Raw genomic sequence first — 15443 nt, 5'->3', positions numbered from 1 at the left:
CCTTTAAGAAAACTCAGTGGACGTCTCCCTTGCGTCTTTCCTGCATGAGCAGTTTTATTTGTCTAAGTTGAACAGATGCTGCTGACCACTAGATGAAACAGATACTAATGGAAAAAAGCGATAAATGTCAACAAAGAGAACAGCCAAGTCAGTAATGAAGAAAAAAATAAATTTAAAAAGGTAATTTCCATTTGATATCTATAACATTTAAGCTTGTCATTGACTTTAAAAATAGTTGAAAAAGATTGAATGAATTAAATGTGAAAAACGGATAAAAGAAGAGAGTGTATATAAAAACTGTTGAAAATGTTACACAGCAAGTGATTAGAGATCATCCAAACGTTGACTTCAAATTGTGAGGCTTAGTCAGCCTTCGTGCCAAATATTCACATATTCATGCAATGAACATATTCACCGAGACATTTCTAAGCCTTGTGACTAACTCAACGTTCTTCACCAAACATGTGTTTGCATTTACTAACATGAAAATAACTTATATCCTTATCTCTTGTATAAAAATGTTTTGTTATAAAATTTCGCATCATTTTCTCACAATGTAACAAAGTGCGGCTGTGCATATCGCGGCTATATGCAAATACCGAATCGTGTATAAAATGACATGTCACTGTAAGGAAAAAGAAAAAGACTATAAAAAGGAGAGAGCATCTTAGAGAAAACAATCACGTTAGAGACGTGGGTGACATCACAGTCGTAACAAGAAGTCACGCGTGGCAGGAGAATAAGGAATAAAGGCCTTTTCTTAAAACCTGAAACAAGAGTTGCAGTTCTTTCTGTTTTTTTTTTTCTATTCTTTGTATCGTTTGTGACTGAATGTATAACATATGGGTCCTGGGTTTTTAAAATTTTTTTTTACATGGGGGTCACCACTTATCAAGGCCCGAAGGCCACTCAGGGATAAGGGTTATTGCGTGTACAGTTATCAATGAGATAGTATTGTAGTAATCATTAGTATTGGGGGTTTTGATAGAGTGTCTTACTTAAGGGGGGCGGTTTGTCAGGAGTTTGTTTATGTTGGACTTGAAGACGTCCAAGTTGTAGTCAGGTGGGAAACAGGCAAGCGGCAGAGAGTTCCACTGGCGTGCAGTTCTAAGAAAGAAGCTTTGCTCATGGAATCTATGTTTGGATTTAGGCACAGATAAAGAGTGGGGAAAATTATTGACGGGTGTTTCTCATGAAAGATTGGCAAGGGGGACGAGGGATTGGAGCTCAGACGAGCACCTGCCATGGAAATAACGATAAAACAAAGACAGGCTCGCAACGTCTCTTCTGTCCTGGGTGTCTACATGTTAACACGTATGTAAAACGTATTAATCACATTATATTCGCTTTCCTTCCATTTTTCATTTACAAAACTCTGTTTATGTTTCTTTTTTTTTTTTACATAGGCATCACAACTCGAAGATAAGGGTTAAAGAGTGTACAGTAGTCAATTGGACAATATAGTAATCGTTAGTAATGGAAATTCGTTTTAGGTTGCACTTGCTACTTGGTGACCCTTCTATTCTCCTCAAGTTTCATTTGTTTCCATTTTTATACGCAGGTATACCCGTGTATATATCCTTCGTTTTATTCCTTCACTAAAACCATGACCTTTATACCTCAATTTATATTGTGTGGTTCTTTGCAATATGCAAAGACGCTATCGTCATCCAAAAATGGCCTCTCTAAAGCCAGGATTATGCTACAAAGGAAACAGTGGCAAAGATGGTTGAACCGGCTCAGCCTCCCCATCCGTTGCATTAATGCTGTTTCAATTATAAGTAATTGTATTTTTATTGGCTTGCTAGCAGGCCACTCAGCGTTGCCCGGTCATAAAATATGCTTAAATATATGATATTTTAATGCATGCAAATTTCTTATCATAGAGCATAGTTCTCTATATTAAATCCAATAGTAGTGATTTCAAAAGGCAAAAAAAAAAAAGAGAACCAAATGCGACAAATCCTTTAGAAAGCCATTCTTAACACGTGTATAATTGTTATATCATAGCGTATTTTGCTGTTGTGATGGCTGACAGAACGAGAACAAGTTACCTCCATGGATTAAATGAAGGGTTCTGTTTGAAATTCTGTCCAGCTTCCTGGGGTCGGTACAAAGATTCTTACCAGCAATGCTCAGATTCTTATTTTTCTCAGTTGAATGACTCTCTTCTCCAGGAAGCCACTCATTTTGATAAGCTCCTCGTGTAGCGTGACACACGTTTACACACGGGATCCATATGTTGTATGTAGTCTACGTCACAAGGAACATAGAACAAGTAATAACTCGACTCCTTTTTTTTTTTATTTGTAACAATAACATTTATTTCCTCATTCTCCCGTTGCACATGACTTTTCGTTACCGCCATGACACCACCCACCTCTCTAGCATAATGTCTCTCCTTCTTTTAGTTTTTTTCTTTACCGTGACGTCATTTCGTACATGGCCCCATATTTGCATATATGCATCTATGCTCTGTTACACTGGGACTGACTCGCAACCCAGATCTGAAATGGAAGCTTTACATCAAATCTGTTGTTAAGGTCGCTCGAAAAATGGTCGAATCATTCTACCGTTGCAGAAAGAACATTACTACTGATACAGTCCTCTGTCTGTACAAGAGCCAAATATGTCTGAAGATGGAATACTACTGACATATCTGGTGAGGTGCCGCTCATAGCTTCGTTGCTTATACAGAGTACAAAACCGAGTTCACCATCTAGTGGGGTGTGGTCTCATCCCATTTCTATAGCCTCTTTTGCAAAAAGAGATGTTGGTAACCTCTCTCTACTGTATTTCAATGCTCAAGGTATATGTTCAACAGAGCTCTAATTGCTGTTGCTCTCCCCAGAAAAATATTCACAACAAGAAATCGTTTAGGTACAACCGTAACAATAAAATTTCCTTTCTCTCTCTCTCTCTCTCTCTCTCTCTCTCTCTCTCTCTCTCTCTGCATCAATAGGGAAATAGAACTTCCATGAACAAAGTTTCTTTCCTAGAACATTCCATCTATGAAACAAATACCACAAGGCTGTTTCCCAACCGACTGTAGCATAACTGTCTTCAAGTATAATGCAAACAAATATTTTTTCAGCAGTCCTCTGGGATTACAAGTTCCTCTCAAGTTATCTTCTGCCAATCCTGCCCGTTTCATTCCGATCCTTTCGTGGTGAAAATTATTTTAAACTTCATCACTTACCAGCTTCCGGGTGTTGATAATGTAAAAATGTATGCTGATAGGTAAAAAAGGAAAAACAAAATACAAGATTGTTGCATTATAATCGTTATTGATAAAATTTGGAACGTGTGTGTGTGTGTTTGCTTGAGTATGTGTTTGTGTGTTTGCTTGAGTATGTGTTTGTGTGTTTGCTTGAGTATGTGCTTATGTGTAGCTTCTGAATTGTTTTATATAAGGATTTATAATTTGTATTATTCGGACTACTGTTCTCATCTTGAGTGTTATTCTGGCAACGTTTCAGCTAATGTAACTTCGGATCTTCTTCACATATTACCTTGTCGAACTCGGAAATCTTTCTGCTGAACTCGGGAATCTGTAGGGAATTTTAAATAGAACCCTTTATTTAATCCACTTGAGTAGTATACCCTCATTCCATCAGCCGTGACCAGGCAGGAGTCTTAAGTAATTTACAATTGTATTTTAATATTGACAACTTAACGATTGAACAATCAACCTCCAGATATGCAACAGATCTTTGTAGTTTGTGTGCTTGTATGTTTGTGTGTGCTTTTATGTATACACATGAATAACTGCTTGTGCATGTTTTTTTTCTTATAAGGCATTACCACTTATCAAGGCCCAAAGGACACTCAAGGATAAGGGTTAATGAGTGTCATGTGACACAATACCATAATGATCAGTAATGGTGGAAACTGGGTAGGAATTTGATTACTTAAGAGGACTGCTCAACAAGAATTTGTTTACATTGAACTTGAAAGTGACCATGTTATAGTTAGCTGGTCTTGAGTTGGAAGCCATCTTTAGTTTCAGAAGAGTTTCCGATGGTTAGTTATTCGATACAAATCCTGGAGATGACGAGTGCTCAGTAGACAGCTGTTCTGTACAGATTTCACACTTTATAATTTTGTAGCCAAAGAGCGAAAGATTCTTCCTGTGTTGGTACGAAGAAATCATATGCAATGTTGCTAAAAAACGGTTTAATTTTTATAGAGCAATTCTGGTTTCTGATTGGTTGATAGCAGAACGTGAATTCATTTGATTTGTCAGTTTTTAGCAGCAGCGTTTATAAATAGAATCTCCCAATTGTGAGAGACCCCATCACTCGTGATAGGAGATGTGTCTCCTAGCGGCTTTGGCTACAGAGAGACTGGGTAGAGTACTCGTCAAGGATTCATTCTTGACATTCAGCCCAACAGGTGTGGGGCTGGGAACCGGCCCAGTACCTGTTGAACTGAAGTACACCACTTGTGTATCATCCAGCAGGTCTACTCTCCCAGGCCTTGCCACCCGGCTTTCGGGTGGGACAAGTTTATTGCTTGTCATTTGATGCTTCCCTACTGGGAAATGCCGACGGAGATGCCCAGGCAATTTTTGTTGAGGCAAGAATGCCTCTTCTTTAGGGGAGCTTGCCTAGTCTCCACTTTTCCGACCTTGTGTTACACTTTGGGGCGGTGGAAACCAGACAAATATCTACCCTCCGTTATGAGTAAAAAATATTGCAACAACTGGGAAGCATCTCCGCAGTATTGTGTTCCACAGACGAGCAATTGTGGGGTAAAACGCCTTGCTCATGGAATTTTAATTTAATTTTAGGCACATGTAGAGAACAGGGGCAATTACAAACAGTGGTTGTAGCTAGGTGAGCGTTTGCTGTGGATGTTTTATAAGGATGAAGAGGATAGAGTGAACCTCAGTCAGCGACCTGCATTGTGTGTTTAGAAAAACCTATACAAAACAAAACTGATTCAGAGCTAGAAATTAGTACAATATCAATTCAATTTTAATCAAGTCACATTAATAGAAGAGTCCTAATCTCTCTTGATATCTTTGACAATATTCACAATCAATTCCTTAAAAGCTGCAGAACTAAAACGCTTTTGCAACACACCTCATGTTTTGACAAGCTTCTGGGCTTGACCTTTACTCCTGATCTTAAATGGAACACATACATTAAATCCATTGCCAAGATCGCTGGAAAAATGGTGGGATCCTGCTATCGATCCAGTAGATATCTCACTGCAATTCTCTATCTATATAAGAGCCAGGTACGTCCAAGGATGGACTGCTGTTGCCACATCTGGGCAGGAGCTGCTAGAAAGGACTTATCCTAACTTGACAAAGTTCAAAATAGACGTCGTAGCCTTGTGGGGGATGTCTTTTTATCTTCTCTGCAACCTCTTTCTCACAGAAGAGATGTTGTGAGTTTGTCTCTGCTTTATCGTTATTTTCATGGCAGGTGCTCGGCTGAGCTCCATTCTATGGTCCCCCCTCGCCAAACTTTCACCAGAAACACCCGTCTAGCAGAAAACACTATCACTAGTTTCCCCCACTCTTTATCTGTGCCTAAATCTAAGTGTAGATTCCATGAGCAAAGCTCCTTTCTTAGAACTGCACACCTATGGAATTGTCTTCCGTTTTTCTTCTTTTCAGCTGACTACAATATGGTTGTCTTCAAGTCTAATGTAAACAAGTTCTTGATGAACCGTTCTATATGAGTTAACAAATTTACCGAATCTCCATTACTAACGGTTACTATATTGTCCAATTTCTACTGTACACTCTTTAACCCTTATCCTCGAGTGGCGTCGGCCTTGATAAGTGGTGATGCCTATGAAAAAAAAAAAAACACCCTGGTCAAGCCGTTACTCTTGTCCCAAACTGAATGTTTGTTATTAGTTTTCACATTATTTATCACAAATCAATATAGATCTGTCCTCGCATACAGCTGAACATATTTTCTTACTTTCTTAGATACGACCAAGCATTTCCATAAGAGGCTCTGTCTGACGGTTTGTCACAATTTTTTTTTCTTTTATATGTAACTGGCTCCATGCAAGGCGTGAAGCCACTTGATGTAAGAAGCTAACAATAATGAAAAATGATTATCGCAAAGACAGGAGATGCATATTGACCTTGCTCTTAAAAAAAAACAAGTGCAGCATGCATGCCCCCCCCTTAAGTGCACAGTGAATGAGGCATAAAGAAAATGATTAAGTTCAGCATTTGCCCCGCCCCATTTAGCGCCAAAAGTGCCCAGGGAGCGTTCAATCCTGGTGCAAATGAACAAACAGTGTAGTTTTGGGCCTTAAACATATGTAGATTTGAGGTCTGCATCATGCAAAAAAGAAATGATTATATCCATCATTTGTCTCCCTCCCCCTTTAGCCCCAAAAGTCCTCGAGGCCTTAACATATTTTAATTTGAGTTCAGCACCATTAAAAAATGCTGAATAGACATACACAGAAAATTTTGGACAAATATGGTAAAATAGTCCCAAAAATGGAGTGTTTTTATTAGCGCTAAAAGAGCCCCTGAGGCACACCCAAGAGTTATCGCAAAGTATAGACAAACAAAATTATATAGAAATCATTAGTTACAACTTTTCAGAAAGTTTAATAAAAATCCAAGGCATCAATTTTTTTTTTATAAGCACGAAAATGTCAATTTTAGCCATTTTAACCCGAAAGTCCGTTCTGTTACTTTTTTTTTACTCATATCATGTTTAATGTTTGTGCAAAATTTCAAAAAATTCCAAGGCGCAGTTATTGAGAAAAGTGCAGACAGACGAATGGACAAGGGTGAATTTACAGGTCCAACCTCCTTTTGTTGCCCCCCCCCCCAAAAAAAAAACAAAACAAAAAAAAAAACAATGGAAGAAAACAGTCAGCGAGAAGAGTGTTTCAGAAGCTGTATTAAAATGAGATATGAATTGATGGCGATCACTAGACCAACGAATCAAACGAGCTGAAATAAAGAGAGTAAATAAGATAATTCTGAATAACTCATAATTATGCCATAATAGTATTTAGTATAATAGATTGATTTGGTTTGGTTTGCTTTAGTTGTTTTGTTTTGTTTTACGGCATATCAACCCTTTTCAGGTTATTTAATGTTGAATCCAGTTATTTTGGAAATAGTATTCATGTTGCATCCAGTTATTTTGTAGAAGATTTTTATTCTTCAAGCATTTTCAATCGCTAGTTTGTAGTGTTTGGTTTGGTTGTTTTATAGTGGATTTTATCGTTTTTGTTCCCTGCCCTACAGAACATGAATGAGTTTTGCAATGGGAGAGGGAAAAGGGTAATAGTATTAATGATTGGTACAATTTAAGTTAGGAAACCAGTCAGGAAGAGGAAGAAATAGAAAGAGAAATGGGAAGAAGGAAAAGGGGGGAAAGCGGGGGGGGGTTGTTTTTGTTTTGGGTTTTGCAGAACATAATCAAGTTTTGCAAAAAGCATCAATGTTAGGTGCGTTTCGTCTCAGGAAGCCAATATCTTCAGACAGCCTGATCTGGTAGCACCAAAAGATATAGACTAACATCATAACGTATGTGAGAAAGAAGTTACAGAGAAGTACAGCTTTGTATAGGCGTGGGACACTCTCCAGTATAAGTTATTTTCTAGCACGGCAGAAGGAGCCCACCTTCTTTGCAGCAGTCTTGGCAATGTCCTCAATATATTCGATCCAATTCATAGTGCCTGTAAATATTAAGTTCAGGTATTTGAAGGATGAGTTCTCAATGAGGGTGTTATTTGTCATGGCAATCAGTGGCTAAGACGGCTTTTTATAGTTGTCAGATATTGTTAGATGTTTGTAGGTCTTAGATATTTTTAGATGTATAGATAAAATATCTGTTCTTTTATATTTGTTTTTATTTCTTACTTTCCATTTACCCTTCTCACATCTCTATGAGCTAACCAGACAAGGTGGGCACATCTGTCCCCGTTGAAAGCACCTGTACCGCCAATCATACAATGAAAGGTTAGAAAACAATAGCCTGCTTCCTGGTGAGGCGACGTGCGTCTGTGTGTGCACCACATCTGCGAACAGCTAGCAGCTGTCAACAATTGGCCGTTTACTGCAGAAATTGATCATGTCATAGCGTACCCTCTTATTTCGCCTCAGCAGATCAATATTTGCTATAAGGCTATATAATCGGTGCCAATGGTCTGCCAATAATTGTATTGATCTCACAAGAGAGATACACATGCTATTTCTGATATAATTGTCGCACACACAGCAAGACACGAGGCAAAGGCAATTTGTTGCAGCATATATTTGAATGTTAATAAAGTACATCACACAAGAACACTTTGGCTTGATATCTACAAAGAAAAAAAAATATCTACACCATACCACTGCTACTTTGGCTTGATAACCAAGTTTCTTTTTTTCTACCACCAACGCTCTGATTCCCACTTAGCCCTAATTGAAATGAATATCTTCCGCTCCAGATTGGAAATGGTAGTTTTACATTAAATCTGTTGTCAAGTTCGCTAGAAAAATGGTTGGATCATTCTATCACTCCAGAAGGTATCTCATTCCTGAAGGAGTACTGTTGCCACATCTGGGGAGGTGCTGCGCAGAGCACCCTTTTCTGCCTGGACAGGGTATATAACCAGCTTCATAATCTAGTGGGTGATGTCCCTTCCTCTTTCTTTCACAGAAGAGATATTGCGAGTCTATTTCTGTTCTAGAATTATTTTCATACCAGGTGCTCGACTGAACTTTAATCTATGGTTCCCTCATAAAACATTCACAGCAAACACTCGCTTTTACTCTCTATCAGTGCCTAAAACTAAACGACAATTCCATGAGCAAAGCTTCTTTCCTAAAACTGCCCGTTTATGAAGCACATTACTGCAGAGCTACTTCCCATCCGATAATAACATGATCGTTTTTAAGTCTAATATAAACAAGTTCTTGTTGAGCCATCCTTTTTGAATATCAATTTCTAATCAATTTCCACCATTATGTGTCATCACTTATTAACCCTTAGCAAGGCTGGGAAGGCATTAGAGGATAATTAGTGATGTTCCAGGAACGAAAATAAAAAAAGTAACAAGTTAGACAACTTCTCACCTTCAATCTATTTCCATAATGAGACGTTATCTTTTTTTTTTTTTACTTTATGCTTTCTATATTGATTTATACGTTTTTCTTTACATTTTTGAAAACCTTTCAGTTTGAGATGTTTTCTTCTTTTTTCTTCTTTATTTTTAAACTTCACCAATTCAATTTTATGTGAATATGAATAATAATATGAACACTGGTAGAGAATATTTTTTTCCATCATTTTTGAGAGTGTACACCAGTAGAAAATAAAACAAGTATTTCTTCTCACTTTCAAACGCGCTCCATCTTTGGTGCGTTCCACTTTGGCTACTCCATCGCCTGCCAACACATTCAACTCCTTGATTTTCTCGAGAATAATATCATAGTCCAATTTTGGTAAAGGTGGCACCGCAGCATCATCTACAATAAGAGCAGACAATTCGAACAAGGTTTATACAGATTTTCAATGTTCATGTTCAAATTCAATTTTAAAATTCAATTTCAAGGCTTTTTCAAGCATGTGCGAACCCTGTAGAAACGTGAAAAAAAAAAACAAAGAAAAAAGTCAAGCACTTGCTTATAAATAATGACTGCAATATCTTCTCATACAAAATAAGTGTAAAATAGAAGATGCCCACTTTATCATGGCTACTGTGGCTGTGGTTGAACGTTTAGAATGACATGCAGTCCTGGAGGTGAACAGATGGTTATTTGATCTACATAATGGGAGCTAATGCATTCAACTCTGTGATAGAAGGTCAGCTATGAGGATAAATAAGATCTGTTGCGGACCAGGATATAAATATCCTAACTCACTACAAAAGAAAATAATGAAACGAATAGAATGAAGGAAACAAAACTCAATTGCTGAATAAAATAAACATGTCGTTTATTTTCTATCGAAAATAAAATGGTTTAGGTGTAACACGTGTTCATTCAGGCGTTGACGACTACATGCGTGGAAAAGAAAGGGATGAAGTCGAGGGTGAGAAATGGCCGTCCCGCACATAGAAAGGAAAATAGAAAGGGAGTCTTTGCCTCAGCAAAACCGTGCGTTCATGATAGCAGTCGTCCACGTGGAAAAGTTTTCAAACCAAGAGAGCTATGACGCTGAACTTGCCTAGTTGATGAACCCAGGCAAAAAGGGAAGAAAAGAGAAAGTTGAATAGTGTTGTAGAGTTTTATATTGGGGTGAGTGCTCTGACTGCGCATGTCTAGAATTCCTTTCAGGGGAAGTGACGTTTCGCATGTGTGCGTACTTGTGCGTGTATGTGTGCGTACATGTGTGTGTGTGTGTGTATGAGGATGTGTATATGCGTGCGTGCGTGTGTGCGTATGTGCGTGCATACATGTGGGTGTGCATATGTGAGGAAAAACATGTTCAAACAGATCTCTTACTATCAGAGGGTTGCATAAAGAGGTACATTAACACAATTACCGCTATGCGACATCAGCGTTAGATCAAGGAAGATAATTCAGAGCATATATATGTAGAACACATCTCGATTTTACTTGTCTGAATCGATATTAAAAGAACTATCCCTATTACTTCCTAACTTTCCAACTCTAACCTAACGGCAAAACATAGAAAGCAGTTACAATGGAAAAATCTTGTGCCGTCAAAGAATGCCTTTACTACCTAAGTAAATACATTGTGTTTACTTCTACAGAAAATAATAGACTTTTATTGGTTGGAGCATTTAATATGTCCTCACCACCCACTACAGACAATGAAGGGAAAAGACTTGGAATCGGGAATCAGAAAAATCGGAGCTTTCTGGGGTATCGGAATCGGAAAAATTTATGCCTATTTTCCGATGCCAAAAACGATTCATTTAATGATCTTCTTTTTTTTATTTGATTCTGATTTTTTAAAAAGTCTTCCATAAAATAATAAATAATGATTTAAACTTCCAATAAAATGTTTTTATAGTAATCGGGACAAGATAACACTTTTATAGTTAAATATTTAGAGATTTATACAGAATCGGAATCGGTAATTGTATCGGAATCGGGAAAAATTTAATATGTGTTTTTACGGTAATCAGGAGAAAATAACACTTTTATAGTTAAATATTTAGAGATTTATAAAGTGTCGGAATCGGAATCAGTAATTGTATCAGAATCGAGAATTTAGTATGGAATCGGTAATTGTAATCCGAATCGAGAAAACTATTGCAAGCATCACAGCACTAAAAAAGACGTTCAAGCTCGTTTGGCTCATTGGTCAATTTGCTGTTTTGATACGTGAGTCTAGTAGCTTCTTTTCAAAAACTGCAAGTTTATGGAAATCTCTTCCTGCTGATTGTTTTCCTCCTACCTATAACCTTAGTTTTTCTCAAGACTAAGATCAATAGGCAGATCTTGCCTTCGCAATAATCATCTTTCATTATTGTTAGCCTCTTACATCAAGTGGTTTCGTGTCTTGAATGGAGCGATCTTTATAACCAAATGACTAGTTTACTTTATTCCAGTTCGTTTAACTCGTTGGTTTAGTGGTCTCAATCAATTTCCTGTTTTTATACCCCGTCCTAATGCAGCTTCTAGTTCCAATAGCTTCTTTTCAAGAGCTGCAAATGTGTTGAAATCTGTTTCCCTCTTACTTATACTTTTACTCTTATTAGGACTAAGGTCAATAGGAATCTCTTTGCAATAATAATCTTGTAAGCCTCTTATATCAAGTGGTTTCACGCCTTCTCTGGAGTGATTTCCATAAAAATAAATTCCTTGCTCCTTTTGCTCCAACTCGGTTGATTCATTGGTCTAGAGGTCTCCATCAATTCACTATTTTGATACCTCTTATTGATGCAGCTTCCATTTTCAATTGCTTCTTTTCAAGAACTGCAAACTTATGGAAATCTTTTCCTGCTGACTGTTTCCCTTCTATCTTGGTCTTACTAAGACTAAGTTCTATAGGCATCTTCTGATCTTTTGCAATAATTCCTTACAGGAAGTGACTTCAGACTTGTCTGGAGCGATTTGCATTAAAAAAAAAACAACAACAAAAAACAATAAGATTTGAACCATAGTCCATGCTTGTATCCATTAGGTCACCCCTGCACCCCTAGATGCTTTCAACAGCATAAATTTACACAAATAAACATTCAAATCACGTTCTCATTTCAGCGAGCGATTATTTTCATATTAAACAAATTCTCTTTCATCAGGAGATATCATAGCAAAATATCACGTTACAAGATATCTTACCAAAATATCCTGTTACCACAATGCTATAGTGCTTGATACGTGACAGTCTGTGCTTGGTAGGCGTCAAAATGAAGTGTCTGGCTTAGGTTTTTTTAATCTTTTATCCTCCTCCCCTGAACAACTCAGTTCTTAATCTGTCATGAAACTCGTTTATAAATATGATCACATTACTTAAGAAAGGACGAAGGCCATGAAAACAAGGGTGCTCGTGTGCATCACGTTGGCAAAGGTCGCAGCAGCCATTAATGCTATAATTTAGAAGAAAATAAAAGAAATCTGTGAATTGCTCCATTATGCCCCAGCTCTCCCTTAATGGTACAGAAATGATAATATTTTTTAAATTCTGGCAATAATCATCATCATCATCATCATCACCACCACCACCACCTTTTGCTTGGGATGGTTTGATGGTTTCTGATAGCCAGTCTCCAAGTTTGGGAGTCTTGATGATTGATCCTTTTCGAATTCCATTGTCTAAAATAGTTTCTTTTTAACATGGAAATCGCTCCAGACAAGGCATGAAACAACTTGATGCAAAAAGCTAAAAAATTAAAATAAATAAAAAATAATAATTCGCTCGAGATTAAAATCTAGCTAAAGATAAGTATTATATGAATAGACTCCAACCCAGAAAACATCAATTCTCTCCCCTTTGTCGGCAACATCGCTCATGGAATGTGAGGATTAACGTACAGAATAAGTGAAGCAAGAGCTACGAGGCAGCCTATGTGTATCTAATACCGAAACGAAACTTCCATGAACAAAGTTTCTTTATGAGAACTTCCCATTTGTTGAGAACATTATCATGAAACTGCTTCCTTGCTGGCTACAATAATTGTGTTTGGCCCCATTATTATTTACTCGTTAGGAGTTCTCATATGAGTTATTACCAGTAATCACGTACTGGCCACAACAGATGATTTTCCTTGTTCTCCTCTTTGTTTTAATGTAAAGTTCTGGATGTATCGTTGTATACATACAATGTGGGTCTGAAAAATTACAAGTGACAAGCCAGATATGGTCCCTAGTGATCAATGATTATCTTCCTCTCAGCTAATATGACAACCCACTCCGTTTTCCCATGTTAAGAATGGCTTCTTGTTCATTTAACCGAGTCTGTGCAACAAATTTCATGTTCTTATGTCTAATAACATTGCGCAACAAATTTCATGTTCCAATATCTAATAACACTGTGTAACAAATTTCATGTTCCTATGTCTAATAACAATGTGCAACAAATTTCATGTTCCTATATCTAATAACACTGTGTAACAAATTTCATGTTCCTATGTCTAATAACACTGTGCAAACCAATTTCATGATCCTATGTCTAATAACAATGTGCAACAAATTTCATGTTCCTATGTCTAATAACACTGTGCAAAAAATTTCATGTTCCTATATCTAATAACACTGTGCAACAAATTTTATATTCCTATGTCTAATAACACTGTGCAACAAATTTCATGCTCCAATGAGTAATAACACTGTGCAACAAATTTCATTATCCTATGTCTAATAACAATGTGCAACAAATTTCATGTTCCTATGTCTAATAACACTGTGCAACAAATTTCATGTTCCTATGTCTAATAACAATGTGCAACAAATTTTATATTCCTATTTCTAATAACACTGTGCAACAAATTTTAAATTCCTATGTCTAATAACACTGTGCAACAAATTTTATGTTCCAATGTCTAATAACACTGTGTAACAAATTTCATGATCCTATGTCTAATAACACTGTGCAACAAATTTTATATTCCTATGTCTAATAACAATGTGCAACAAATTTTATATTCCTATGTCTAATAACACTGTGCAACAAATTTTATATTCCTATGTCTGATAACACTGTGCAACAAATTTCATGTTCCTATGTCTAATAACAATGTGCAACAAATTTCATGTTCCTATGTCTAATAACACTGTGCAACAAATTTCATGTTCCTATGTCTAATAACACTGTGCAACAAATTTCATGTTCCTATGTTTAATAAAACTGTGCAACAAATTTCATGTTCCTATGTCTAATAACACTGTGCAACAAATTTTATATTCCTATGTCTAATAACACTGTGCAACAAATTTCATGTACCAATGAGTAATAACACTGTGCAACAAATTTCATGTTCCTATGTCTAATAACACTGTGCAACAAATTTCAGGTTCCTATGTCTAATAACACTGTGCAACAAATTTCATGTTCCTATGTCTAATAACACTGTGCAACAAATTTCATGATCCTATGTCTAATAACACTGTGCAACAAATTTTATATTCCTATGTCTGATAACACTGTGCAACAAATTTTATGTTCCAATGTCTAATAACACTGTGTAACAAATTTCATGATCCTATGTCTAATAAAACTGTGCAACAAATTTCATGATCCTATGTCTAATAACACTGTGCAACAAATTTCATGATCCTGTGTCTAATAACACTGTGCAACAAATTTCAACAACATTTGTCATAATTTATTTTATTGCAGACGTTCTTGTTTCCCGACGTTTCAGCGAACTATTCATCTGGACTTAGTCAGGTGGTAACTGTGACGGGATAGAAACTCAGCTATCTTCAGACAATATTCACCAGGCACCATAGAGATTCAACGTCTCTATCCACTGTGCCACCGGTCTGTACCGAATGGTATATATATTATTTAATTGGAATTAATTATTGAGATGAGTATTAATTTATTTTGTTTATTTATTTTGAATTAATAAATAAAACTCATCTTAATAATAAATTCCATTTAAATAATATACCATTTGGTATATTTAAAATAAACGTTGATTTATAGAATCAAAAAAGCTTTGTCTGAAGGTAGTGGTTTCAATCCTACCCAAAGCTGGCGAGAGGTTTACTTGGCAAAAACGTGGTGAGACGACAACAACTATGGAAGGCAGTAATTTCTGAGGATGCTGTTAGGAGATTCGATGTTCCTATCCCATCATGGATACCACCTGACAAAGGCCAGAGGAATAGTTGGCCGAAACGTCATGAAACAACAACTAAATACATTAGGATAATAGTTCGCAATAAAATTAATTAATAAATAATGCTCATCTCAAGAATAAATTCCAGTTAAATAATATATATTGTCCTGTTAACCCTCTTGTGTTGAGTGTCATCTTCCCTTTTTATATTCCGGCGTTAGTCTGCCAACATCCCAGGGTTTATTTCTTCGTTCCCT

General features: G+C 36.7%; 1 protein-coding gene across 4 annotated transcripts in view; it reads right to left on the bottom strand.

The window, feature by feature from the left end:
• The window catches only part of LOC145241437 (UBX domain-containing protein 11-like), a 303692-nt gene that overhangs the window by 60984 nt on the left and 227265 nt on the right, over positions 1-15443 (bottom strand). For 3 of the 4 annotated variants that reach the window (XM_080104392.1, XM_080104391.1, XM_080104389.1), the window contains one exon: positions 9324-9454. The exons of the other annotated variant lie outside the window; for it this stretch is intronic. In XM_080104392.1, the coding sequence (XP_079960518.1) occupies positions 9324-9454 (131 nt within the window). The remainder of the gene's footprint in view (positions 1-9323; positions 9455-15443) is intronic. 4 annotated transcript variants of the gene reach the window in all.

Source organism: Euprymna scolopes, chromosome 20 (assembly GCF_053919585.1).
Source record: "Euprymna scolopes isolate OS-2025 chromosome 20, ASM5391958v1, whole genome shotgun sequence".
Taxonomy (NCBI): Eukaryota; Metazoa; Mollusca; class Cephalopoda; order Sepiida; family Sepiolidae; genus Euprymna; species Euprymna scolopes.
This window is presented reverse-complemented; position numbering and strand designations above follow the sequence as displayed.